Raw genomic sequence first — 27,924 nt, 5'->3', positions numbered from 1 at the left:
GGAAGGGAGTTAGAACTCCTAAAGAAAAAATATTTTCATTATTATTTCTTTACTGTGAAATATTTTGTGTTCTTTATAACTTGATAAAATACTGAGACTTCTAAGACCAACAAATATAAACTGCATTTATTGTGTAAAATTAAGAATGGCTCAGGCTCTATAATGGTAGTTGGATATAAGATATGATAAACCTCAGCTTCTAGAAGAGTTGATTTTGAACTCAATCACCCTTTGAGAGAAGACATACCAGCTCGCATAATTTCATCAACCAGGAGAATGTTGGTGGCAATCACTGTGCTGAGGAAAAAGATTGGACAAAGTGAGTAAGCTTACCAACCCACTCTTATCTTTCCCCCCAGCAATCTTCAGCTACTAAAGGCACTTTGTTCTGCAGTGATGTTGCTATGAGATAAGACAAAGCTATTGTAAGTACAAACCTAACCCTTTGTATTATAATTTCACCCCCTTTGCTGATAAGAGTAGAAGCCTGATTTCATATTCCAGCAAAACTGAGCTCACTTTTAGCACATCATTTGATTTTTTTCCCACTATGCATGTGGCCTTATGTCAGTAAACTCCCTTCTTTCCCTTCTCCCTCAAATAAACAGTAAGAGGAACATTTCCTATAACTTACACTGCTAGAACTAAAATGTAAAAAGGACTATAAAATAACAGAAGTTAGTCTTAATACTGGATACCATGCCTTTTCATACACTCAACAATTTTTCCACTATAGCAGAGCAAAAATAATAGAAAAATCTTTATGTTATCAATTATGTCCCTAAAAGTCTTTCTCTTTTATTATTACAAACTTACCAAGAGTGAAGAAGTTGTTTTTTCACACAATAATTATCCCAAACGCCTGCATCTGCTGCTACCATTGGCTCACCTGCAAAGTAACAACAAACTATTTCAGTATTACAATCCTGACACGTTCTGTTAATATTGGTTGCATATTCTAACGATATTTAAATGTACCATCAAAACTACTATTGTCAAGGTCACCAATGACCTCCATGTTGTCAAATCCAACAGTCATCTCTCAGGCCTCCTCTGTCAGCAGCACCTGACACAGCTGACCACACCCTCCTGACCACTCTTTACTTCTCTTCCAGGACACTGCATCTGCCTGGCTTGTTCCTTTTGCACTAGTGGCTCCTCTTCTGTGCTTCAGTGGCTTCACTGGTTCTTCCTGTTCCCCCTGAGCTCTTAATGCTGGAGTAACCAAAGGCTCAGTCCTCGACTCTTCTCTTCTCTCTCTACAGTCACTCCAGAGGTGATCTCAATCAATCTTCTGGATTTAAAACATGCATACTCTGATGACTCTTTTGAGTTTTTATCTCCAAGCCAGACCTCTTTCTTGAGCTCCAGACTTGTACATCCAACTGTCTATTTTACTTTAATTCCTACAGACACTTCAAACTTCACTTTGCCAAAACTCAGTGCTGATCTCCCATCACCACAACCTGCTCTACCCCCAGTCTTCTCCAATATAGTTAATGGCAATTTCAATCTTCCAGTTGTTCAGTTGATTCCTCTCCACAGAGTAGCAAGAGTGATCCTTTTAAACAGAATTAGACTGTCACACCTCTGTTCAAAACTGCTCCCTCTCCTACTGCAGAAAAAGTCAAAGCCCTTAGACTGGCCCACATACCCCTGCACGATCTGATCTTCTATTACCTCTCTAATCTCTTTCCTCCTCAAAAACATCAGACACTGGCTTTCCACTGGCTGTTCCTCCTACCTAGTTCCCACATGGCCAACTTCCTAACTTCCTTTGATTTTGTTCAGCAGACATTCTCAACGAGGCCTACCCTGGCTACCTTCTTTAAACTGAAACCCCTTCCCCACGCTCCCATGCTACCATTCACAGTCATCCTTATACTACTCCTTTATTTTTTTCACAGAATTTATTACCTTTAAAAATGCTAAAGGTACTTACTTATTAAGGTTATTATTTACTGCATATCCTTCCCTGCTATACCATAAGCTCACAAGGGCAAGGATTTTTGTCAGTCTTACCCTGTATGAATCCAAAAAGTCAAATAATAAGCACTCCATAACTATCTCTTAAATGAATGAATATTTTCTTTTAGGAAGTTCAAAAGTAAACTAAAAGCACACAAAACTTAAATATTAAAGTCATCCAAACCTCCACCCCCTTGCTGTAAGTTCTGGATGTAGTATAACCTCTTTTTTTCATTAAGCAGCTAGTTTTTCTTCTCTTTCTTACCTGTATTCAAATCAATGCCAACAGGTTGTTTTGATTCTGAATGCTCAGCCTGAACTTTTACTAGTGTTTCTTGCAGGTCATAACCAGAATTCTGAGCAAGAACCTTTAGGAATAAAAATAATAATAAATGTATCTATGGAATACCTTCATATATATTTGAACACCAGATATAAAAAATAAGGTACTGCTCTCTAAGTCTTGTGAAGACATATCCATAATATAGTAGTAATCTCCTTCTGAAGAATTCCATTCTTAATCTAAACCAAATTATTATTTTGTCTATCTAGTAGTTTTTATATTTACTTAAATATTTTCCCTATGTATATCACACCAAATTCTGAGGAAGACATTAGAGTTTCCCCTTCCCCTACCCCAAAACATTAATTTCCCTCCTCACAAAAAATTTTAAATGGAAGGAAGTAGTATGGTATTCTTATTTTCTCTAGTCTCCTTAGCCACACGTTTTCCACTTTTTCCTGAGCACTTGCTAAAGGAAACCTGCCTATTTGCAGCATACCTATGCCCCTCATTCACATGAGGAGAGTCATAACCTGTGGCAACAGGGATGGAGATACCTGCACTCCAAGCCAGGCTTACTTCCAAGTGATCCTAAACCAACAAATGATGAGTGAAAAGGTACCACCAAGCGTATACCAGATTTACCAATGTGTGTCAACTACAGGATCATTATTTGCTGACTTTGCCCTTTGGGGGAAGAAAAAATAAATATCTGATTCACAAAGATTCCACAAACTATGGATAATTTTAAAGCAATTATCAAAAAGACTTTGCTAGCATTGTTAGTAATGTTTTAATTCATGGATATAGAATATTTGAAATAGTTTTTCTGTGTTTCTAAGTGGTTCACAACTAAATTAAAGCAAAGGAAAAAAGGCAGTTCTCTGTCCTTCTGTTGATATATGGAAAAAATCTGATTTCTCTCCTTTTCTAGGAATTATAATGACTACAAAAATGCAATCTAGTATTTGGGAGTGCTAAACAGCCTGAAGTTCTCAATTCCCACAATTTAAAGTGATAATACTTTGCGTACCACCAACAAAATAAAGGTCTACTCAAAATCTAAATTCTAAGTTCTAAACTTTTTCATTATGATTAATCATGAACCATTTTTGAAAAAAAAATTAGAGTTAACATAACTTTTGTAGCTCAGAGATGGAAGTAAAGTGGTAATTTAGCCATTTCATGAAACTCCTACAAGGATTCAGAACTGTTATCCCAAATGCGTCCCTCCTTTAGCTGTAGAATAGCTTAGACAAAACTGTGTGGGGAAATACAAGTAAATACCTGACTTTGTACTCTGCTGCTAGATAACACGAGCAATTTAAAATTAAACATCTTATGTCTAATCAGTCGTTCTTTGGCCATTAGGATAGTTGTACCTTAGGGATAATGAGTAAAGCGTCAGCAAAAGCCTGGACCCCGAGACGAGCTCTTCCTTTTATACTGTGCTTGTGCGCATCTAGAGCTTCAGCTATTGCCACTTCAACTGCACCCGCTCCTGGAACCACACAACCTATTGCAGGAAAAAAAAATGATTGGTAAGACATACTACACAGACAAAACAGAGAAAAAAAATAACTAGCTATTCAGTTGTGTTCTATTATCTTGCCTACATCTATAATGGATTTAAATATATACAGAAATAAAATAAGTTGCACAGCTCAGTGATTACTCAGATGTCTTATGAAATATCCTGAAGTTATACACCAGTAGATAATTAACCGTAGTTCAGACAACTGGCTACAAACAGCTTATTTCATTGCTTGTAAAAGTCAACATTACTTCCACCTTCATCTTTCTCCTTTATGACTACATTTAAAAAGCAGTCATTTATAATTTACAGTGGCATATAATTACAAAACCTGATTTGGAAAAAATTTTAGGCCAAGGTAATCTGGCCATAGTTTTTGGCATAGAATTCTTGGGATTCAATGAAGTATCTGTTTTCTATACTGGAGTAGAACCCAAACTGCTACCTGAGAAAAAAAATGTAGGAGTTCTTATTATTCTAAGCAAAAGCTCTGGTTAAACACATCAGTTTTCATATCAGGATATGACTTTTATACCTGCCTGTATGGTTTTATAAAATTTGTAACTCTGAATCAGCAAACTTGCTTTGGAATCACCTGTCTTTAAAACAAAAAAACACAAAAAGAATCTCTCCTTTTATCTCATATCATTCTTAAATTACTACCCCCTTTCTCTGCTTCACTATACAATATAGCCGCTAAAGAGATTTCTCTACCCACAAGGTAATTACATCCTCATCTCCCATTCACACTTTTTAAAAGTTCCTTGTTAAATACTGAATACACACAAAAGAATATTTACATGTATAAGGTATAAAGAATAAATGTACCCATGTACTTAACACCTAGCTTAAGAAACAGAACATTACCAGTAGCTTTGAAAGTTTCCTTGATCCCCTTCTCCTGTGAAAATACAACATATCAAAATGTGTGGGCTGCTACTAAAGCAGTACCAGAAGAGAAATTTATATCACTAAACACCCATATTAGACAAGCAGAAAGGTCTCAAACCAATGACCTCAACTTCCATCTTAGGAAACTAGTAATGGAAGAGCAAATGAAACCTAATGTAAGCAGAGGGATGAAAATAGTACTGATGAGAGTAGGAATCAGTGAAATAAAAATGACCAATGTCAGAAAAGAAATGGTATAGAAATCTGCCACTACAGATTCTACAGATATTAAAAGGATAGTAAGGAAATATTATGAACAACTTTATGCCAATAAATTTGAACACTTAGATCAGGGGTTGGCAAACTTTCTGCAAAAGGTCAGATAATAAATATCTTAGGCTATGTAGGCCATACCATCTCTTTTGCAACTATTCAGTTCTGCTGGCATAGCACAAAGTTACAGACGATACATGAACAAATGGGTGTAGCCATGTTCCAGTATAACTTTATTTATCAAAAACAGGCAGCAAACCAGATTTAACTCACGGGCAGTATGATCTTAGATGAAGTGGACAAATTTCTTGAAAGACACAAGGCTCACTTAAAAAAAAAAAAGATAACCTGAATAGTCTTGTATCTACTGTAGTTAAGTCTGTAGTTTAAAATCCTCCCATGAAGAAAACCAGGTCCAGACGGCTTTACTGGCTAATTCTACCAAACATTTAAGGAAACACTAATATCAATTCTACACAAGAATTCAACACTTTCATAACATTAAAGAGGAAAGAATACTTTCCAACTCATTCTTATGAGGCCAGCATTATTCGAAAGGCAAAAAAGATAAAGTCATCACAAGAAAAAAATATATACAAACCAATACCCCTTACAAATGTAAATGCAAAAATTCTTAATGTAGTTTTAGCATCAAATCCAATAATGGATGAATGGATAAATAAAATGTGGTATATGCATACAATGGAATGTTATTCACCTTAAAAAAGGAAGAAAATTCTGACGCAGGCTACAGCATGGATGAACCTGAAGACATCATGCTAAGTGAAATAAGAAATAAGAAATGGACAAATACTGTAAGATCCTACTCATACAAGGTACATAGACCAGACAAATTCATAGAGACAGGATGAAGAATGGTGGTTTCCAGGGACCAAGGGGAGAAGAGAATGGATTTATTGTTTTACAGAATTACAGTTTTGCGAGATGAAAAAAACTTAGTATACCCACATACTAAAACATATAAAATATTGCTGAGACAGAGTCAAGAAAACTCAAATAAATAGAAAGATGTACCGTAACTCAATATTGTTAAGGTATCAGTTATCCCCAAAATGATCCACAGATTCAATGAAATTCCAGTTAAAATCCCAGTAGTTTTTTGGTAGAATTTGACAAGCTGATTCTAAAATTGATGTGAAATGCAAAGGATTTCAAATAACCAAAATAACTTAAAAAGATAAAATGAGAGGATTAACACTACTGATTTCAAGACTTCTTATAAAGCTATCACAATCAAGATAGCATGGTATTAATATTGAGACAAAAAAAGAGATCAGTGAAACAGAATAATAGAACCACACAAATCTGGACAACTGGTTTCCAACAAAGATGCAAAGGGAACTCAGTGGTGAAAGGACAGTCTTTTCATCAAATGGAGCTGAAACAACTTGATAACCATGCACACACACAAAAACGAATTTAGGCAGAGTGGGGAATAGCTTCACTGACTGAGTGCATGCCTAGAACGCACAAGGCCCTGGGTTCAATCCTCAGTACCTCCATTAAAAAAATTAATGAATAAATAAACCTTTAAAAATATTTTTTGTTTTATTTTATTGAGTTAAGTCAGTTTACAATGTTGTATCAATTTCCAGTGTAGAGCACAATTTTTCAGTTATACATGAAAATACATATATTCATTGTCATATTCTTTTCACCATGATAAAAATATTTTTAAATGTTAAAAAGAAAACTTAGATCCATACTTTGAATCATATTTAAAAATTAACTTAAAATGAATCATAGGCCTATATGTAAAATCTATGACTTTAACGTTTCTAAAAGAAAACATAGAAGAAAAATTTTGTGACTCTGGATTAAGTAAAGATTTTTTAGATATGACCCAAAAGCATAATCCATGAAAGAAAAAAATACATAAACTAGACTCCATCAAATTAAGAAATCCTCTTTGAAAGACACTGTTAAAAGAATAACTGAAGAAGCTACAAAGTAGCAGAAAATATTTGCAGATCATATATCTGAAAAACTATTTGTATCCAGAACATATAAAGAACTCTGAAACTCAACAAGAAAACAAACAACTCAATTTTTAAAAGGGCAAAAGATGTGAACAGAAATTTCACCAAAGATATCTAGATAGCACATAAGCACATGAAAAGATGCTCAAGATCATTAGGAAAATGCAAATTAAAACCACAATTTTTTTTTAATTTTAGAATGGCTAAAATTAAAATGAAATAGATAAACAAGATTATACTGTATAGCACAGGGAAATATATACAAGATCTTGTGGTGGCTCACAGTGAAAAAAAATGTGACAGTGAATATATGTATGTTCATGTATAACTGAAAAACTGAGCTCTACACTGGAATTGACACAACATTGTAAAATGACTGTAACTCAATAAAAAAATGCTTAAAAAATAAAATAAAATAAAATGACTAACCAGTGGTGTGTATAGCTCAGTGGCAGAGTGCATGCTTATCATGCATGAGGTCCTGAGTTCAATCTCCAGTGCCTCATTTAAAAAAAAAAAAAAAGCCAGTATCTCCTATTAAAATTCTTTTAAATAAACCTAATTACCCCAATAAAAAATTTTTAAATAATAAAATTTTTTAAAAACTAAAAAATCCCCCCAGAAATCGATACTTATGTTTTAAAAATAAAATTAAATAAAATGACTTGGCGAGGATACAGAACTGGAATGCTCATAAACAGCTGGTAGGAATGTAAATGGTCCTTGGCAAAACAGTTCGGCAGTTTTAATAGCTAAGAACTGTAACAATCAAATATTCATCAACTGGCGAATTTGATGAACCAAATTGTAGTACATTCATATAATGAAATACTATGTAGCAATAAAATGAATGAACTACTGATAAATATAATGACATCAATTAATTTAAAAGTAATTACACTGACTAAAAGAAGCCAAACCAAAAAAGAATACATACTGTATTATTCCATTCAAAAGTCTGGAAAATCTAATCTATAGCTCCTAATCCATAGCAACAGAAAGCCGACTCGTGGTTGGCTGAGCATAGGGTGATGCTGGGAGAGGCAGGAAGGAAAGATTACCGAGGGGCAATGAGATAACTTTTGGGGGTGATAAATATGTTCATTATCTTGATTGAAGGGACAGGTTCATGGCTGTACACTTTAAATATGTATAGTTCATTGTATGTCAATTTTACCTTGATAAATCATTTCTTTAAAAACTAAGTGCTTAAGGTGACTTTTAAAAAAAAAAACATTTTTCTTTGTATTCTAAATTCTAAGAATCGGGTTGAACTACCAAAGGCTTCATGCCTGAATCATATTTATTTATGTTCTTGAAAACATGCTGCTGGCTTTTATCAAAAGTGACTAAAAGAAGGAGGCGCTTATTTCAAGCCCCGTATTTTTTCAATTTAGGAACTGCTGTGTTTTCTCCTTTTCAATAATGAAACCTATGTTACTGACTATATTTCTTTATGTTCTGGTAGCTTAAATATTTATAGTGACTATTATGTTTGCTAAAAAAGAATTCATATTTTTTTCCTAAGTTCTAATTTTCCATTTCAGGTTTTATTTTGCTATTAGTTCACATCTATGTTTTTACTTATAAGACAAATCTGATGTATTGTTTATAGAGTTTATTACTCTGTTTTTTGAGATACAATTCATAAATTCAGCCTTTTAAAGTGTTCTCTTCAGTAGTTTTTAGTATATTCACAGAGTTGTGCGATCATCACCACTCGCTAATTCCAGTAGCAATCATACCCTATTTCCCTTTCCCCAGTCCCTGGCAATCACTAATCTACTTTTTGTCTGTGTGGATTTGCCTTTCCTAGATTCATATAAATGGAATCATATATCACATAGACTTTTGTGCCTAGATTCTTTAACTTAACATAATGTTTCAAGGTCATCCTTGAGGTAGATATGTGTTGTACCATATATTAGTATTTATTCCTTTATAATACTCCATTGTATGGATATATCACATTTCATTTATTAATTCATCAGCTAATGAATATTTAGATTGTTTCCACAGTTTGGCTGCTCTGCACATTCATGTCTAAGTTTTTTGTGCGGACATATGTTTCCAACTCACTTGTGGACACATCTAAGAATTGGTTTGCTGGGTCATATAATAACTCCATGTTTCACCTTTTCAGGAACTGCCTAAATGTTTTCCAGCAGTTTCCACCAGCAATGTATGAGGGTTCCAATTTCTCCATATTTTTGTGAACATTTATTATCATCAAGCTTTTTGACAACAGCCATCCTAACAGTTGTGAAATGGTATCTCTTTGTGGTTTTGATTTTCATTTCCCTAACGACTAATGATGTTGAACATCTTTTCATGTGCTTATTATTCTATTTTAAACATGTGTGTTTTTATTGAATTATCTACCCTAACTCCTTTTAGAAGGCTGGCAATAAATTATCAATAAATAATAAATGCTAATATTCTTTCCTAATCTTTCTTAAAAGTACACTGCACCTGAGGTAATAAAGCTCAATGAAGTCATGAGGGTGCAAAGCTTTAAAAGTTTTTCATGGTTTTAAAACTTAATTTGTAAAAAAGAAAGATACTACAGCATTAAATTGAGGGTATTTCATTTAATAAATAGAAATTAATTTTAAAAGTACCATAATATTTAGAATATTCCAAGAGAAAACTTCACAATCCAAAATATAAATTGTCCAAAGTGAAATGAAAGAATAGTAGTCATTCATATCTTTTAAAATAATATAAATACCATGATAGACTTATTACTATTTTAAAAATACATGAGGTTCATATCTATCACAAAAAAAGAACTTACCATCTTCAATGGCATTTTTGATAGCACGAAGTCCATCTCTCACAGCATCCTTGATTTGTGTGAGAGTATGCTTATTTGGTCCTTTAACCAACAAGGTGACAGAGAGAGGGTTAACACAGTCCTCGATAAAAGTGAACTTTTCCTCACCCTAGAGGATAACACAAGACATAAAACTTAATATGTAATGTCAGTATGAAATCAAGACCTAGTTTATAATACTAGAATCCAATCTTCATGTGAATTTTTCTTACGACACATAATTAAATATGTATTAAAAGCAGTTAAGTTATATTTGAACTCTTAACATTTAGGGAAGTAAATTATAAAATCTGTCCTGTGGAGTCTTGAAATATAAAACGTGAATTAAAAGGTTTAATTAAAAAAAAAGGATACTGTTCACTTTATAACCACTATCCATAGAAATACTCACTAATGTATACTCATGTACAAGACCAGCATGTCCCAAGCAATCTACACTGAGGTCTTCAAAAGAATTCACGGCCATTCCACCACAAGCAAGAGAGAGTCTGAAATTACATGTATGTCACCACAGCTTTGGTTATGGAAAACATAAAAGACTAATTTCTTAAATGTGAAAAGATACCTAACACAGAAGACTGCATTATCACTGTATTGCACTGTTTTTTAAATCCATTTTAAGAAGACGAAAACCTTCTGAGGTTTGGATGAGAAAAAGTTCTGAGGTAGGTTAACAAACTTGATTTTTGCCAGTTCCATTATTTACCGAAATTACAAACAAAATTTTGAATTTGTATGCTACTACTTTGCTCAACAACATTTACATATAAGCTAAAAGGAATACATATGGGATAATTTCAGTTTAGCCTGTTAAAAAATTTAGGATACATAATTATCTGCAAGCTTACCTTTCCATATTTCTTCTTTTTGCTCTGCGAAGAGCTACTATGCCGTGTTTTGCAAGAGCATCTAAGGAAAGTGGATCAATTCCCTATAATCAAATTAGCATAAAAGTTACAAGCATGTTTTAAGACAGTAGTTCTCAAACTTTTGGGTCTCAGCACCACTTCACAAGCTTAAAAATTATTAAGAACCCAAGAAGCTTTCATTTATATGTACTGTATATATAATATTTATCACATTATAAATGAAAATTGAGATACTTTTGAAATATGTATTAATCCACTTAAAATAATAATAAACTCATTTATGTTAACATAAATAACATTTTAATGAGAATTTATCATAATTTCCTAACAAAAAATATATAGTAAGAGTAGTGGCATTGTTTTACATTTTGGCAAATCTTTTTAATATCTATCTTAATAGAAAACAGCTGTATTTTCATATTTGCTTCTGCATTCAATTTGGTATGGTACATTGTTTTGGTTAAAGTACATGAAGAAAACCTGGCATCACACAGATATGTGCTGGAAAAGGGAGGAACATCTTAATACCCTTTTCCAATAAATGTGTATGTTCTTCAACACTATACTAAAACTCAACAAGGGGTAGCTTCTTAAAGGTTAGTTCCAAAGTAGAAGATAAAACTTTATGAATGAACTTTTCATACTTCTTCACATTAAAATCCAGTTGTCTGATGACTGGATAAAGAAGATATGGTACATATATATAATAGAATACTACTCAGCCAAAAAAAAAAAAGAATAAAATAATGCCATTTGCAGCAACAATGGATGGGCCTGGAGATAGTCATTCTAAATGAAGTTAGCCAGAAAGAGAAAGAAAAAATATATGATATTGCTTATATGTGGAATCTATAAAAAAAGATCAAATGAACTTATCTACAAAACAGAAACAGACTAACAGACACAGAGAACAAACTTAATTACCAGGCGGTAAAGGGGGTGGGAAGGGATAAATTGAGAATTCGAAATTTGCATCTCTTGGGGATTGATGGAAATGTTAGCTATCTTGTTTGTGGTGGTGGTTTCATTGGTGTATACATCTATCAAAATTCATCAAATTGTACATCTGAAATATGTGTAGTTTACTGTACAGAAATCACACCACAATAAAGGTGTTAAAGAAAAAAAAAGATGACTCATCAGAACAAAAATCAATTTGTCTATCTTGCACTTTAAATTAATTATTGATTTTGTTAAATCATGCATTTTTTTAGTCATTTATAAAATACTGGTTCACTAAGTTAAGACAGACCTCCAGATGGTTATACAATATCAAAAATATCACATTTTCTAATATCATCACTAATATTACCAGAAAAGTCTTTTAATTATCCAGAAAGCAGTTAAGCTTACAGTGGCAGGTACAAGTTTTCCAACATTCTAATTTTTGTTGAAAGCTCAAATGTTATCATTGCCAACAAATACCACCTGTTGTTTCCTTAAAGTGACATGACTGCTTCATTCATTTCTGAGAAAAACCTACCAAATACCCATGTCTAAATAACCATTCTGTCGGTCATTCTTTCAAGTAAAAATGACATTTCATGAAAAGTGGCTAGTTTACTTTGGAACTTAATTACACAAGAGCATTCTTTCAAGACCCTTCTTTTGATATGCAGCATAAGTATTCTGTGCATACTTCACATTTTGTCACAAAGAATTATAGAAGGATGCACCCACTCCTGGGTATATACCCAGAAAAAACAAAAATACTAATTCAAAAAAGATACACGCACCCCAGTGTTACTAGCAACGCCATTTACAACTAAGACAAGGAAGCCATCCAAGTGCTCATCACTTAGGATGACTGGATTAAGATGTTTTATACACACACACATATATATGTACAATGGAATATTAGCCATAAAAAAGAATGAAATACTGCCATTTGCAGCAACATGGATGAACCTAGAGAATATTATGCCTAGCGAAATAAGTTAGACAGAGAAAAACAAATACTGTATGATATCACTTACATGTGGAATCTAAAAAATAACACAAATAAATGTATATACAAAACAGAAACAGACTCACAGACATAGAAAACAAACCTGTGGTTAACAAAGGGGAGAGGGAAAAGGGGAGGGCCAAATTAGAGGTATTGGAAACAGATACAAACTACTATACATAAAATAGATTAAGTAATAAAGATATACTGTATAGCACAGAAAATCATACCCATTATCTTGCAATAAACTATAATGGAGTATAATCTGCAAAAATACTATCACTATGTTATATACCTAAAACTAACACAATATCGTAAATCAACTATACTTCAATTAAAAAATAAAATATTATGGTAGCTCACAGTGGAAAAAAAATGTATGACAATGAATATATGTATGTTCATGTATAACTGAAAAATTGTGCTCTACGCTGGAATTTGACACGACATTTTAAAATGACTGTAACTCAATAAAAAATGTTAAAATGAATGAATAAATAAAAGGATGCATATATAAAGATCAGAATAAGTTTTACCACTTCATCAAGACATTCTTAAAAGAACCAGCCCTTTTTGTGTGTATGGTGATATGACAGTAAAGAATATGATGACTACTGGTACAATTTGGTGCTACTGTGTTGATTTGTACTAAGGCACCAGCAGTTTTACCTACCGCTGCTTTTGCTTCATCATGGCAGAAGTCAACACAATGTAAATTTATGGCGTTATAATTAATATTATGAAAATAGTTTTGACCTCACAGACCCCCTGAAATGGAATCCACAAACCACACTTTGTAAAACACTGAAGAACATTTTACAAACAGTTAAAATCTAAACTTTTCTCACCTTTTGATTAATGACAACAAATCCTTTATTAGACTGAGCACAGACTTTGTCTTTCAGGTCTATTATTTTTTGCACTCTATCTTCAATAAATTTTCTTTCAGCTTTTACCAACTTCTCTTTCTCTTCTGCAGTCTTATAAAAGAAACCAGAGCTCACCTCTCTAAAAGATTAATAAAAAACAAGCTAGTAAAGGCAAGGAGGGGTTGGGAGAGGAAAAGGTAGAAAGAGTTTACACTCAACATTTGAGAAGCAAAAAAAGAATCACAAAATACTTTCAGAAAAAACAATCTCAAAAGTTACAAACAGTAACTGATACACGTACGTTTTTTCATATTCTAGTGATACATTACAAGTAAGGATAAATGCATCTTCTACTCGCTTCTTCATATCTGGATGACGGGCACCATGATCCAAAACTAATCCTCTGATCAACCTATTAAAAACATGTAATGTGTCTTACATATTTCTTACACTCTAAAGCTTGGTACAAAATTAAAATTATACTCTTAAAGTTGTAACAGAACTTCCAGGGCACATACTGGTTCCTTGCACCAAGTTCAAGCCTAACACATAATTAGTAAAATTAGGAAATAGGAAAGAGAACCTATTTTAACACAGTGTTAACTATGAAGTCACAATGAAAAAAGTCAACCCTGAATTATTCTTTAAATTATGTGGCTCAAACACATGACACAGCTGATCAAGTAATGAAAAGTAGGCACACAGTGAGTTTCTTAGGAACATTTGTTCAAAATAACTATAGGGAACAACTAAAAACTGTCAACCTAAAGGTCCAATAATAAGGCACTGTTTGGCAGATAATAATGCAAGTACGTGCTAGTCATGAAAACTATGTAATAACACAGAAAAATATTCACAGGAGTAGCTAATAAGTGGAGAATGGCAAACTGCATATAAAGCAAGATCATAACTATGCTTTTGAAAAATAAGCACCTCGGCATTGAAAGGGAAAAGTGGAAGGAAACTAAGAGCAGGGTTATGCTTGCATGGTAGGAATACAGATAACTTGGGTAGGCTTTTTTCCTGTTTTCTGAATGATCTTTCAAGAGTAAATATTTTTATTTGACACAACATTGTAAAATGATTATAAATCAATAAAAAATGTTAAAAAAAAGAGTAAATATTTTTATAACTTTTAAAAAATCGTTTACACCCAATTAGGGCATGGCATTTCTACTTATGAATCTCTTATACCCAACATGTGTTATACATTAATGCAAAGAAATAATTTTTAAAATAGTTAAATATAACTACACAGAAGTTTTCAAATTTTTAATCTAACTAGACTAGTCCAACTCCTAATTGAATGTGAAGATATTTTATTTAGGAAGAAACAAACAATATGTTCAATATTCTTCACACTTCAAGTCTCCTTTACTCTTCACCTGCTCCTCACTCTCGGCAAATGACCTTGCTTCTTTGAGAGAATAAAAACACTGCCCCATCACTACCTCTACCAATCCACCTGCACTTGAATCTGAACCTCCTATTACTAGGAATGAACTGCCCATGCCCCGCTCTAAGGTTAACCCCTTGTGTTCTGTATTTCATTTCCTCTCTCTGCCCTGCAATTGCCCCCTCTTCTCCCGCATCAATTCTTCCTTCCTACAGGAGCATCCTCATCTGGATACAAACTTACAACAGTAATTCCCATCTTAAAAACAAAAAAATTCTCCTTTATCATTTCCATTTTCCCTTCTAGGTACCAACCCCATTTCTCTGCTTCCCTTTATAACTAAACTCTTCTGAATTGTCTACGTTTGCATCCTCACTTCTTCCCTAACCATTCTCTCTTACGCCCACCTTCAATCTGACTTTCATACTCACCTCTTTACTTAATCAGCTTTCATTAAACTTACCAAAAATTAAATGCTCTCCAAACCTAATGGAGAATTCTCAGTCCACAACTTGCTCAAACTTTAAGCAGCATATGACATAGTTGATTATTCTCTCCCTCTTGAAACACTTTATTCTGTAAGCTTCTGGAGCATACTCTCCCTTGGCTTTCCTCGTATCTCACTGACCACCCTTCTCAGTCTGCTTTGCTAAGTCCTCCTCATCTTCTCAATTTCTAAACATTGGAGTTCTGGGCTTAATCCTTAAACTTCCTCTTTTCTCTATATCACTTCTCAGATGATCTCCTTAACTCTCATAGCTTTAAGTCACCCACACATCATCCCAAATATGTATTTCCAGTCCAGACCTCTGTCCTGAACTCCTGACACATATCCCCAAACCCCTAACTAAACATCTCCACATGGATGTTTAATAAGCACCTAAACTAAACTATTGATTTATTTCCCCAAACCTACTCCTCTCAGTCTTCTCCATCTCAAGAAATGGCACCTCCACTTTTCCAGTTGCTCATGCAAAAATCCAAGAGGCATCCTTGATGCCTCTGTTTCTGTCACATTCTATGCAGAACTATCAACAAATCCTACTGCTCCTTCTTTCTAAGCATATCGTGATCTAAACATTTTCATTTCTTACTTGTATTACAATAGATTCCTAGCTTGTCTCCTGCTTCTGCCCTTGCACCTCCCACCCTGCTCCACAATGTATTCTCCACACAACAGTTTCTGCAGAGATCTTTCTGAAATATAAATCAAGAAGTTGGTGCCCTCAGCAATAGTAGGATAATTTGGACCAACCCTACTATTGAAAGCATCTAAACATGCTGGATTAAAAACAAAAAAACCTTAAAAACATTAGAGAGCCCTAAAACAGTAAAGAGCTACAAAAGTATTCTTTTCAAAACTGAAAACAAAATAGGAACTCCAAAGGCTAAGAGGAGAACTGCAGGCACTTACTCTAAAGTCGTCTGACAACTGAGGCAAATCTGAACTTTGGTTTCAGTGACATCAATGAGAGGGGAATGGAATTAAAAACTCAAGATTATCCAAGCTAGAATGTCTAATAGAAGACCCTCTTTATATTAAGCTTGAACCTCAAAGGGCTACATATTCAGGGTATAAACCAGCAGCCCTCACATGGACTTGCAGTTAGAATTCACAACAACTAGATATTTAAAAAAAATCCCTCAAGCTGTGGATTTAGTTTAAAGTAGTCCCTGGGCTCCTTGCAGCAGCAAACTCAAATCCTCTATGCAGAAATAAAGCTTCAGGTACATCTCAAATTTTTTCTACAAATACTCTTTTCAACACAATGAATGGCATATATTCAGAACAAAGCACGAGTGAGAACTAGCAAAATACAATAAATACCAGAAACAGACAAAACTTTAAATATTATAATTATCAAACAAGAACTAAATGTTTAAAGAAACAAAAGGTAAGCTTGGAGAGATCTGCACGGAATAGGAAACCATAAAAAGTGACAAAGTAGATTTAAGAAAGAACAAAATAGAACTTCTATAAATAAGTAAAGACACCCACACATACACACACATATATTAAAAATAAATAAGAAAGTATTTACAGATAAAATATGATATCTCGATTAGCTTTAAAATAATCCAGGTTTGGGGCAGGATGGGTGGAAAGAGTATATAGAGGGGATATAAGGTAAAAATAAGACTGGCCATATACTGAAAATAAAGATGACTGACAGGTACGTGGGAGTTTACTATTCCATTCTCTCTACTTTTATACATGTTTAGAATTTTCCATAATAGAATGTTTAAAGTGAGTTATGTCCAAAATCAACAAGGCGCTACTTACTCTGACACATACAATACTCAGACAATATTGTCTTACCTTTCTGCCCTCATCTCCTACTACTTTGCCCTCTTCCTGTGCTCCAGGCACACTGGAACACCCCAGCACACTTCTGCCTCTGGCCTTTTCCACTGCTATTCCCTCTGCTTAGAATACTCTTCTCCAAGATACTCACATAGCTAGCAACCTTATTTCTTCAGAGGCCTCTTTAGCTCTCTAGTTTAGCTTCTCATCACAATGACCTTCCCTCTGACTACTCTAAAATCACACACATACTCACACACACTGTTGCTCTAGCCTCTTTATAGCACTTACTAGCATTATTTGTTTCCTCTATCCTTCAACTAGAAATGTAAGTTTTTAAAGAAAAATTCTGTTTTGTTTACATTCATAGCACCTCAAACACTGAATGGCTCCTGGTAAGCATCCAACTAATATATGTTGAATGAATAGATTGATGTTGAATAAAAGTAACTAATGAAATTAACGCAAGACTATTTGAAGATAGCCAAGTATTCCAGAATCTATGCATTGTCCAAGTTTATGTCATTTACTTTGTATCCGTTTCTGATTTATGCTTCATCTCCATGATTTCTATCATAAAGAGATCAATAGGATAACCTGGTCTTCTAATAGCCAAAACAGAATCCACCACAGCCTGGAAGAGAAATGAATGAGAACAGGAAATTATTTGGCTTACTGAAAGAAACCACTGGCCCAAATGATCTATCACCAGACTAAGGAGATAAAGTGCTTCAGGCTCAAAAACCTAGGGCAAGGCCAAAAAGGGCCACTTGGTCATGGACACTAATAATAACTCATGCTAATGGATACTGTAGAGCCAAAAGGACCTTCAAAGATTATCAAACCCTTAATTCTACAGATAAAAAAAAGATAAGATTAGACTTTGAGAAGTTATGGTCTTAAAACAAGATCTAACAGGTAGTAGCAGAGCCAGGACTAGGAATCATGTCTCTAAATGCCAAGTCTACTGAGTACCAACACTACTCAAACTTTTCCACCAAAGAACACCTTAATGGAAAAGAAAGAAATGTAATCCAAGGAAAGAGTTAAAATTTACTGGCTATAACAACATGAAATTTTTTAAGTCTTATGTTTTAACATGAAAAGTTTCCATGTCATGACCTAATATATACATGTTTGTTTTAATGTGAAAATAATACTTTTACCCAAAATCACAAAGTAAAATTGACATTTCAGAAAGACATGTCTCTAGTAAACAATTTCATGGTTACTGGGGAAAGGGGTGGGAAGGGATACATTTGGGAGTTTAAGATTTACAAATATTAGCCACTATATATAAAAATAGATTTTTAAAAAGTTTCTTCTGTATAGCACAGGGAACTATGTTCATTATCTTGTAATAACCCTTAATGAAAAAGAATATAAAAACGAACATATGCATGTATATGCATTCCTGGGACATTGTGCTGTATACCAGCAATTGACACACTGTAACCCACTGTACTGCAATAAAAAAAAAAGACATGTCTCATTTATTCTTCCAGATATCCCCAGGAATATGCAACTTGAGAAGCACAGCACAACACAGCCTACTGCTTAGCTCAGAAGGTAATATGAAAATAACTGACTACAGAAATTAAGTGGTATAGTATAACCATCCTAAAATATAAATAAAGCAAAAAAAAAAACCCTGTATCTTAGAAAAGTTTTTTGAGGTAGTATGATTTCGATGCCTAATAGAGAATAATGACAAACCATTGGAAAGTGAGTGTACTAGTGTTTCTGTAACTCCGAAAGAGAATGGATGTCCTAACCAGATAGCATGAAGATTCTGGGCCACATAATATACGTATTCTAACAGCAGAAAATACAGCAGAATCTTTATTTGGACTCTGCTCAGCAAGAGATTGTCTTAATTTCTTAATCTTAATCTGATTTCCTGTAGGTGTTCCTAACAGTAAGGAAAATTGACCAGAAACAACTCAGGCATTCCAGTCCATTTGGTATTTATATTTCTCAAAGTAAATTCATAAGACAACACTCTGATTTATACATCAATGTCTATGAATTTAGTTATTATGAGCTCATCATTCCTGACAAACTAATATATTCAAGTTTCAGAAACTGCAAAGCTAAGGAACAATGATGATATCATCAGACTACAGCTACCTGATAAAAGCCTTCCCAAAATACCCAATCTTGCCTTGATATTATATATATTCTACTTTTAGAAGTAAACAAGCATCCATTTCCCAGATGTGAATATTATCTATCAAATCAGCCATGTTCATTAAAATGCTAACCTTAACTCCAAGGCCCTGCCAAAACAACTTCCTCAATCTCACACAATAAATACAGACCTCTAGGTTTAAGAGACCCATCACCCCAAGGGCTTCCACAGGGTATGATCCACAGGCACCACCCCTCTCCCAACTTTCAAGTTAACTTAAAAGAAGGCTTAATATGACACTTTTGAAAAATTACACATACTGTTCTGACCAATCAAATCTACTCTATAAAGAAGCCTATAAATGTCTGTCTTCTATATTTTATTGTATTTTCAAAAGAAACACAAGCAATAGTTGATTATCTTATAGGAAAAAGAAAAATATCATCATGCGTGAGGCTGTACTCATTCTGTAAAAGTTTAACCACATACCTCTGTTAACACATCAGCCAGTTCAGGATGAACTTTAGTTTGTAGAGATGTTCTAGCCACATCTAAGAGGATTTCTCTTTTCATCTCTTTTTTAATTTTAACTTCTTCCAAAACTTCAAGTGCCTTTATTTTTGCAACTTCAAATCCTTCAGCTATTATTCTAGGGTGCAGGCCCTAATAAAGCAACATAAAACTATAAATTATAAAGTAAGTTATCCAAAGTAAAAGCAACCATTCTTTCCCATTAATAGGTATGTCCAAAAAAGTAATATTACCCATATGAATGCCACTAAATATAAGTGTATATACATAATCTATAAAAGTAATCTTTCAGTGCTTCACATTTAAAACAATCTCAAAGTTGCAGACAAATTGTTTATAATTTATAACTACAAAAAAACTACAAAAGTCCTTTTAATTTCTGAAAACTGCAACACATTGTCATGAAGTGCTCTTCTGAATAAGCACAAAAGAAAAGACTCTGATACAGAAGAAAAGAACCAGCACTCTTTGTAGAAAAGTGACAGACAGACAGCACCTTCACCAAATGCTCAAAGTTAACATCACACAATGGGATAAACACATATCATGTGCCTCCTGATGTGCTGCATCAAGGCCACTGCAGCACTTCCACGGCATTCCTGCCAAAATTCCCAACCTGAGTTTAATCACAAGGAAATCCAATCTGAGGGACTTTCCTAAAAAACAAAAACAAAAAACAAAACAAAACAAAAAGACCTGGCCTGTACTCTAATATATAGCAATGTCAGCAATATCATAAAACACAAAAGGTGGCCCAGGAACTATTCCAGCTTAAAGAAGACTAAAGAGATATGACAACTGAATATAATGCAGGAGTCTAAATTTTCTTCTGCTACAAAGGAAACTATTGGGACAAGTGATGAAATTTGAATAAGATCTGAGGATTAGGTAACAGTACTGTATCAATGAGTCAATGTTAACATTAATTTCCTGTTTTTGATGACTATGCTGTGGTTATATATAAGAATTCCCTGGCTTTAAGAAATATACACTGAAATAGTTATATCATTGTTTCTGCAACTTATTCTTATGCCACTAGAAAAAAAAGTACATTACTATATATATATACATACACACACACACACACTACATATACAAATATATATATTTACATATTTATAACTGAGAGAGAAATATTATTCTTTGGAATATTCTTGCAACTTTTCTGTAGGTCTGACATTATAACAAAATAATTTTTTGAAAAAGCACCATTGTTTATTCTGAAAAATAATACATAAACTTATTTAAAGCTGGAACTAGGTCTAATTTATTCCCTTCCTACATTCCTTTACATTAGCCCTATAATAACTTTTAAAAAGTTGATATTTATTGAATACTATTCAGCCATTAAAAAACGACAACATAATGCCATTTGCAGCAACATGGATGTCCCTGGAGAATGTCATTCTAAGTGAAGTAAGCCAGGAAGAGAAAGAAAAATATCATATGAGGTCGCTCATATGTGGAATCTAAAAAAAACAAAACAAAACAACATAAATACAAAACAGAAACACACTCATAGATATAGAATACAAATTTGTGGTTGCCGGGGGGAGGAGGGTGGGAAGGGACAGATTGGGAGTTCGAAATTTGTAGATACTTACGGGCATATGTAGAACAGTTAAACAAGATTATACTGCATAGCACATGGAAATATATACAAGATCTGGTGGTAGCTCACAGCAAAAAAGAACGTGACAATAAATATATGTTATGTTCACATATAACTAAAAAAATTGTGCTCTACGCTGGAAATTGACACAACATTGTAAACTGACTATAACTCAATAAAAAAAATACACGATACAACTTAAAACACAAAGTTGACATTTATTGAGCATTTGTGCCAGGCACTATTCTAAGGGCTTTATGTGTATTATTTTAGTCCTCTCAACACTATTAAGTGGTTGTTGTTATTATTCCTGTTTCACAGATGAGAAAACTGAGGCTTAAAGACTTAAGTCACTAGGCTAGTATTTAAACCACAAACCTGATGTCAGAGCCTATGTTATCAATCATCTGCAAAACACTTTCTCAGCCTAGGACCTCAGTTTGTCACCCAGACCACTATAAAAGCCTTCCATCTTGACTCCCTTAAAACTTTCCCCAAAATATTTAAAATACCAATCTGACCATATCAATCATTAATATGTTAACATGAGTATTCTTCTTCTTGGTTAGTATATTATATACCTACTCACTACTGTCCAAATCACTTTAAACTCCAACACCAAACTGCTTACAGCTCTACACACATACATGGTTGCTTCTCTTCTCTGTGCCTTTGCTCATGTTGTTTCTTCTACCTGGGTGCCATTCTCCTTACCCTTCACTCTTTCATCAAGCTCACTTGCTCTCATCCTAAAGATTTAGCCCAGGCTTTATTTCCTCCAGAAAGTCTTCCTGACTACCTCAGGCTAGTGTTTCTATCCTATCCTGTGCCTCAGTCTATCACTGCCCTGCTACACAGTTTTATAACTATGTCAAAGTCTGTCAGCATCTCCCCCTTCCCTAACTTCTTTCTTCCTAGCCCAACCCAAATTTTGTTTAGGTATCTCTCTTCCTCAGTGCTTCAGAGGAAGCAGACTCTATCCTGAGCTCAAGGGGTGAGGTCCTGATTAAATCAAGTCAATTCCCCTAAAACCTGTCATTGGTCTGGGATGGACATAAGACCAAAGTTGGCCCGATCATTTAAAGGAAGGACTTAAAATCCATGGCTGGATAAATGGTTTTCTCTTGCCCTCTTCTGCTGAGTGTTATTAAGGGAAGCAGGAAGCCCTGATTTCTTCTGACAGTCTTTCATTCAGGTTGGAAATAAGCCCATGAGGAGACAGCATTATTAATTGGAAGAACTAAGAGACAGAAAGGACCTGAGTACTTTATGACTGACAGAATTTCTTAATCAACCAACCCTAGAGGCCTGCTTTATCTCTCTATGTTCTGTTATGGGAGATTTTCTTTTTTTTTTATTGTTTAAGTGACTTTTAGTCAAGTTTCTACCACTTACAACCAAAAGCATCCTGAGACAAGTTGCAGGTACTGAATTAATAGACAATTCGTAATACTTAATGAAACACAAAGAAGTAATAATTTTAGCACTTTGACCGGATTATGCTTTATAAAATGGTCCTGGAAAGAAAGCAAAAGTTCAACTACTCAATTAGAGAAGACAGAGAGGTAATGCCAAGAAAAGAATACAGATTAAACAAAGGTACAGACGTAGAAATGTGTGTAATGATTTCAGAAACTAGAGAAGCCTGGCTATATATAGTTTTCTCTTCTAGGCCATCAATCATGAGTATATGGCTAATTTTTAAACTTTTTATATATCTCAAATATTTCACTTTTAAAAGTAGATAGTTTCAATAAAAGTTATTATTTTGGCAAAAAAAAGTTCATTATTACTTCCATTTACAATTGTCCAAAAATATCTTGATAAAAATTGACTTTTGCCCCCTAAAATTAAACCATTTTACTAGCAAAATAAATAAATAACTTTCTATTCAAAATAAAGTACCACATGAATGTGAATTCTATGAAATTCTAATACCTCAGAAATGTAAAGATCAGCTTGTTTTAGTAACTCTCCGATAATCAGAACATTTGAAGTAGTACCATCTCCTGTTATGTCATCCTGGGCTGTTGCTACTTTTGCTATCAAGGAAGCTGTTGGGTGTTGAATTTGCTGGAAAAAGTAAGCAACAGGTTAAAAAAGAGAGAGAATGAGATAACAAAAAAATCCACCTAAAACAAGATAACATAAGGGTCAACAGTAAAATTAAGAGACGAAATAAGCTTCATTCTATAAGTTCACAAGTTTTGTATTATCTTATGTAGTAAATGTCAAAACCAAAACTTAAAAACTGAGAACTAATGAGGTTTGAATATTTTATGAGTCTTTGTTTCAAAATGCAATGACATTTCCAAAATAAGATTAAATCCTTCAATCTTGAAGATGAATATATTTACTAAAATTGCAAAGGATTTTTTCCCCATGATTACCAAGAACATAATGCAGTGCCTTTAAAAGATGTAACTAATTTCAAAGTATTCCTAGCTTAGGGATACTTATTATTTGTACTATACAAAGATTTGAAAAGAGCCAGAAGACTGTTTTTTTCCCCTAAGGTTTAATCCAACAATGACTACAGTATTTAGGTGACAGCCTTCATTTAAAGATATACAAATTCTATGTTCTCAATGAAAGCTTATTAAGGTTTATTAAGTCAGCAGCATCAGCTCACCATCTCATGGAGCAGCACATTGCCATCTTTGGTGAGTTTGATGTCTCCTGCACCGGTAACGAGCCTGTTCAGAAAACAGTGGTTATTAACTTTACATGGCAAGAGCCAAGCAATACTCTCCCAGAGCTTGCCACTCTACTATCCTTAATATAAGTAACTGGATGTGGAAAATTTCCAATATACCGTGGGGGATACCTTGGTAATTACCACCATTTGCAACCCACAGAATCATTTTCCCCCAGATGGACAGCTATGGTGATTTCATCCCAAATGGGAACACATAGAAGTTTAAGGATAAGAGTAGTTGACGAGTTATGAACAGTGGTTTGGTACTTGGAAGAGTAAATGGAAATCTAAATGCCACAAATGTGTGAACTTTCTTCAGGTTTCTTATTTTCGTGAAATGTTACCATTCACTCAACTAAGTTTTTTTTGCCCCCTCAGCCCTCACATTTATTAGATTATCAAGTTCTCTCAATTCTACAACGTAAATGTCTCTTGAATCTACCCACTCCTCTCCATTTCCAGTCATCATCTCTAGTCTGGACTACTTAGCATCCTAATATCTCTGACTTTGAATCTACCCTCTACACTGCATTTATCTTTCTAAAAGGCAATGTGATTCGGTCAGTTTCCCAATAAAAAATCCTTCAATGATTTTCATGTTCTCCATCACCTTCAAGGTAAAATCCAAACTATTTAGCAATGACATAGTTTACACCTTTCCCAATCTGGGTGAGGTCCTTTTTTCCTGCCTCTTCTAGCCAAATCTTGTGGTTCCCTTAATACACTGTTTTTGTTTCTGTTAAGATTTACACCGTTGGGCTTTCTTGTTCCCTGAAGTTACTCTATCGAGGACTCTACTCCCTTCTCCAACTGATGAACTCTAACTCATCTTTCAAGACTCTGATGAGAAATCCTGGTGTTGGGGGGGGTTAGGTTTTTTATTTATTTATTTACCTTTTTTAAGAGGTACTGGGGATTGAATCCAAGATCTTGTGCATTCTAGGCACACACTCTACCACTGAGCTATACCCTCCCTCCCTCCCTCCCTCAAAATCCTGTAATTTGAAGTTTTCCTTCTCCACTCTGCCATCCGTAGTCTTTTTCCTCAGTATAATCATGCACACATACACAAACACACACACACACACACACACAATTAGTACATCCATCTCTATCATAACTCCTTGAGAAACTCTCTTGGTCATCTCTGTGTTCCCAGAATCCCAGTTAGTATATAAGTGCCCTCTTTTACTGTTATATTAACTATTTTCCTTACTTTTCTAAGACTACACCTCTCTTCTTACACCTTTTTGCCCTCACAAGTCTTTCCCTCATTCTCTTCTAAAGAAAACAATGGTCTTAAATAAATATACGCTGAAAGGATGATAGATAGGACGAACTGTAGGCAGAAAGCGCTCAATTTGCCTAAAGACTCATAGCTACAAGAATCTGGATTTGAACCCAAAGCCCGCGCCCTCTTCACTACAACAAAACCCAAACTCTTAAAAAAGCAGGCGAGTTACATGGTTTATGTTTCAAATGAGACACTGAATGATCTGATTTTCTAATTGCATGTGAACCTTTCTAAGAAGCTGGCTGGTAGACAGGAGACGGTCACAGCTTCACTCGAGGGCCCTTTCCTCAGGGAGCATTTCTCCTCCTCCCCCACCAGGCTAAAGATGACCTCATGGGAGGAATGAGAACGAGGGAAAGCAGGCCCACAGGTGCGTCCACAAAGCTCCAATCTCTGCGGAACGTCCGCCTGAAAGCGCGCCCCAACACCCAACAAACGCCCGAAGGCCTAAACGCCGCTCCAACCGCCGTCTCACATTTTCATGGTGCCCTTAGGACCCAAGTTGGTCCGCAACACATCCTGCAGCCCTCGGGCGGCGCATATATTAACGGCCAAGGCTGCCTGCGCCCGCGCCACCTCAGCCTTGGAGTTTAGGGCCTTTATCGCAGCCATGGCCAAGGCGGTTAGAAATGCGACTGCGCCGCCAAAAGCTACCTCGGCGGCGATTCTAAGAGAAACCCGGGCGCCTCGGTCCACACGCCTGAGCCTCAGCCAATCAGCACCCGGATAGGCAGTGACGACATCCGGCATCGCCGGGACGGAAGCCAGATCGCTTCAGGTTGGGTCGCAAAGATGGCGTCTCCTGCTTCTGCCCGGCCTTCGGCGGGGAAGCGAGTGGTTAATCAGGACGAACTGCGGCGGTTGATGAAGGAGAAGCAGCGTCTGAGCACCAACCGGAAACGGATAGAATCTCCATTCGCGAAGTACAACCGTTTGGGGCAGCTAAGTTGTGCCCTGTGTAACACGCCGGTTAAGAGCGAGCTCCTGTGGCAGACTCACGTCCTGGGAAAGCAGCACCGGGAGAAAGTGGCTGAGCTGAAAGGCGCGAAGGAAGCCACCCAGGGTCCATCCACCAGTGCAGTGCCTCAGTCCGCCAAGAGGAAGGGGCCGGACGCAGAGAGCCAAGATGCCAAAAGAGCGAAGGCCTCTCCGGTGCCTCAGGTACAGCCCTCCTCTTCCGCTTTGGCCACAAACTTTAACAAAGCAGGAAAGGACTCCACTAGAGCGACCCTCAGTAAGGCTTCGGGACTCGGTTTGCTCCCTGATTATGAAGAGGAGGAGGAGGAGGAGGAGGAAGCAGGAGGAGGAGAAGAGAAGAGGGGGGAAGCCTGTAAGCAGCAGTCCAACGTGCACTCACTTTCCTCCCCGCGGGAGGCAAGTGGTAGTAGTAGGCTGCCAAGCGATTTCTCGGATACAAATCCTCCCAAGGCCCCTTTAATTCCTCATTCAGGGTCAATTGAGAAAGCAGAAATACATGAAAAAGTAGTGGAAAGGAGAGAAAACACCGCGGAAGCGTTACCGGAAGGCTTTTTTGACGACCCTGAGGTAGATGCGAGGGTACGAAAGGTTGATGCTCCCAAGGATCAGATGGACAAAGAGTGGGACGAATTTCAAAAAGCCATGAGACAGGTCAACACTATTTCCGAAGCCATAGTTGCTGAAGAGGATGAGGAGGGACGGTTGGACCGGCAGATTGGGGAGATCGACGAGCAGATAGAGTGTTACCGTCGGGTGGAAAAGCTGCGGAATCGCCAGGATGAAATAAAAAATAAGCTTAAAGAGGTCCTGACTATAAAAGAACTTCAGAAAAAGGAAGAGGAGAATGTTGACAGCGACGATGAGGGAGAACTACAGGATTTGTTGTCTCAGGATTGGAGAGTGAAAGGAGCTTTATTATAAGTTTCAAAGACCCGAGATTTCTACACCCTCTACGACTGTAAAAAGTGCCGTCTCTCAGTGCGATATCGTTTACTCCACGCCTAGAAATTTGGTAACCTAACGGGGTTGTTGAGATACAACGAGCCTGTGAAGATAAGGCTTTGGAAAATTGGTGTAAAATATTTTTGAGGTAAAGATGTTTTTGAAGTATTATATATACTAAAATGCTAACTTTTTCACACCCTTACAGATCTGAAGTTTTGAGTTGTAAAATCTATCAGCTGTAAATATTGTACATAGTTAAATATATATTTGCTTAAGAATTCTGTTTTGAAATTTATATAGTTCATAGAAGTCAGACCAACGGACGAGCTTTTAGATGAAAACCAAGTGTGGCATGTGGATGTGTATGGCTTTTTTCTTTCTAAGTCAGTCTCAAGAGGGTTTGGGTTGGGAGGGTTATTTTGCTTTTAAGAACACTACTCATAAACATGTAAATCGTTCAGGGCTAATCAGTTCTCTGAGTTTTCTGTTTCAAGACCGTGCTCCAGGAGAACATGGTGAAAAATACATGCCAAATATGACCAACTTCTTAACCCAAAGTTTCT

At 35.4% G+C, this 27,924-nt stretch overlaps 2 protein-coding genes across 5 annotated transcripts; one reads left to right on the top strand and one right to left on the bottom strand.

Moving 5' to 3' along the window:
• Nucleotides 1-111: 111 nt before the first annotated feature.
• On the bottom strand, nucleotides 112-26,114 carry CCT6B (chaperonin containing TCP1 subunit 6B). Of its 4 annotated transcripts, none has more exons than XM_072938941.1 (14): nucleotides 26,093-26,114; nucleotides 24,079-24,142; nucleotides 23,385-23,519; nucleotides 19,793-19,966; nucleotides 17,703-17,806; nucleotides 13,773-13,883; nucleotides 13,451-13,610; nucleotides 10,634-10,716; nucleotides 10,177-10,273; nucleotides 9,747-9,894; nucleotides 3,634-3,767; nucleotides 2,234-2,336; nucleotides 817-889; nucleotides 112-297 (listed from the first exon to the last, which is right to left on the bottom strand). In XM_072938941.1, the coding sequence occupies exons 2-14, from the start codon at nucleotides 24,079-24,081 to the stop codon at nucleotides 225-227; spliced, it is 1,398 nt and encodes a 465-aa protein (XP_072795042.1). In that variant the 5' UTR covers nucleotides 24,082-24,142; nucleotides 26,093-26,114; the 3' UTR covers nucleotides 112-224. The 4 variants fall into 4 exon arrangements, with proteins under 4 accessions (XP_072795042.1, XP_072795039.1, XP_072795040.1 ...); XM_072938938.1 differs by lacking the exon at nucleotides 26,093-26,114 and adding an exon at nucleotides 25,914-26,086; XM_072938939.1 differs by lacking the exon at nucleotides 26,093-26,114 and adding an exon at nucleotides 25,914-26,086 and having other exon boundaries at nucleotides 112-292.
• Nucleotides 26,115-26,200: 86 nt separating this feature from the next.
• ZNF830 (zinc finger protein 830) lies at nucleotides 26,201-27,644 on the top strand. The gene has a single exon (XM_006212002.4). The coding sequence runs from the start codon at nucleotides 26,231-26,233 to the stop codon at nucleotides 27,335-27,337; it is 1,107 nt and encodes a 368-aa protein (XP_006212064.1). The 5' UTR covers nucleotides 26,201-26,230; the 3' UTR covers nucleotides 27,338-27,644.
• The last annotated feature ends 280 nt before the right edge of the window (nucleotides 27,645-27,924 follow it).

The sequence above is a fragment of the Vicugna pacos genome, chromosome 16, assembly GCF_048564905.1.
Source record: "Vicugna pacos chromosome 16, VicPac4, whole genome shotgun sequence".
In the NCBI taxonomy this organism is placed as follows: Eukaryota; Metazoa; Chordata; class Mammalia; order Artiodactyla; family Camelidae; genus Vicugna; species Vicugna pacos.
The sequence above is the reverse complement of the archived record's forward strand: the minus strand, read 5'-3'. Positions and strand labels throughout refer to the sequence as shown.

Bases quoted from the DNA above. Each gene is read 5' to 3' on its own strand.
- CCT6B (XM_072938938.1), bottom strand. From the start codon at position 26,050: ATGGCTGCGATAAAGGCCCTAAACTCCAAGGCTGAGGTGGCGCGGGCG. The intron at 23,520-24,078 runs GTGAGCTGATGC...TACTTTTTCCAG, and splicing joins ATGTGCTGCTCCATGAGATG to CAAATTCAACACCCAACAGC. The intron at 13,884-17,702 runs GTAAATGACATA...TGTTTTTAATAG, and splicing joins AAATCAGAAACGGATACAAA to GTTGATCAGAGGATTAGTTT.
- ZNF830 (XM_006212002.4), top strand. From the start codon at position 26,231: ATGGCGTCTCCTGCTTCTGCCCGGCCTTCGGCGGGGAAGCGAGTGGTT.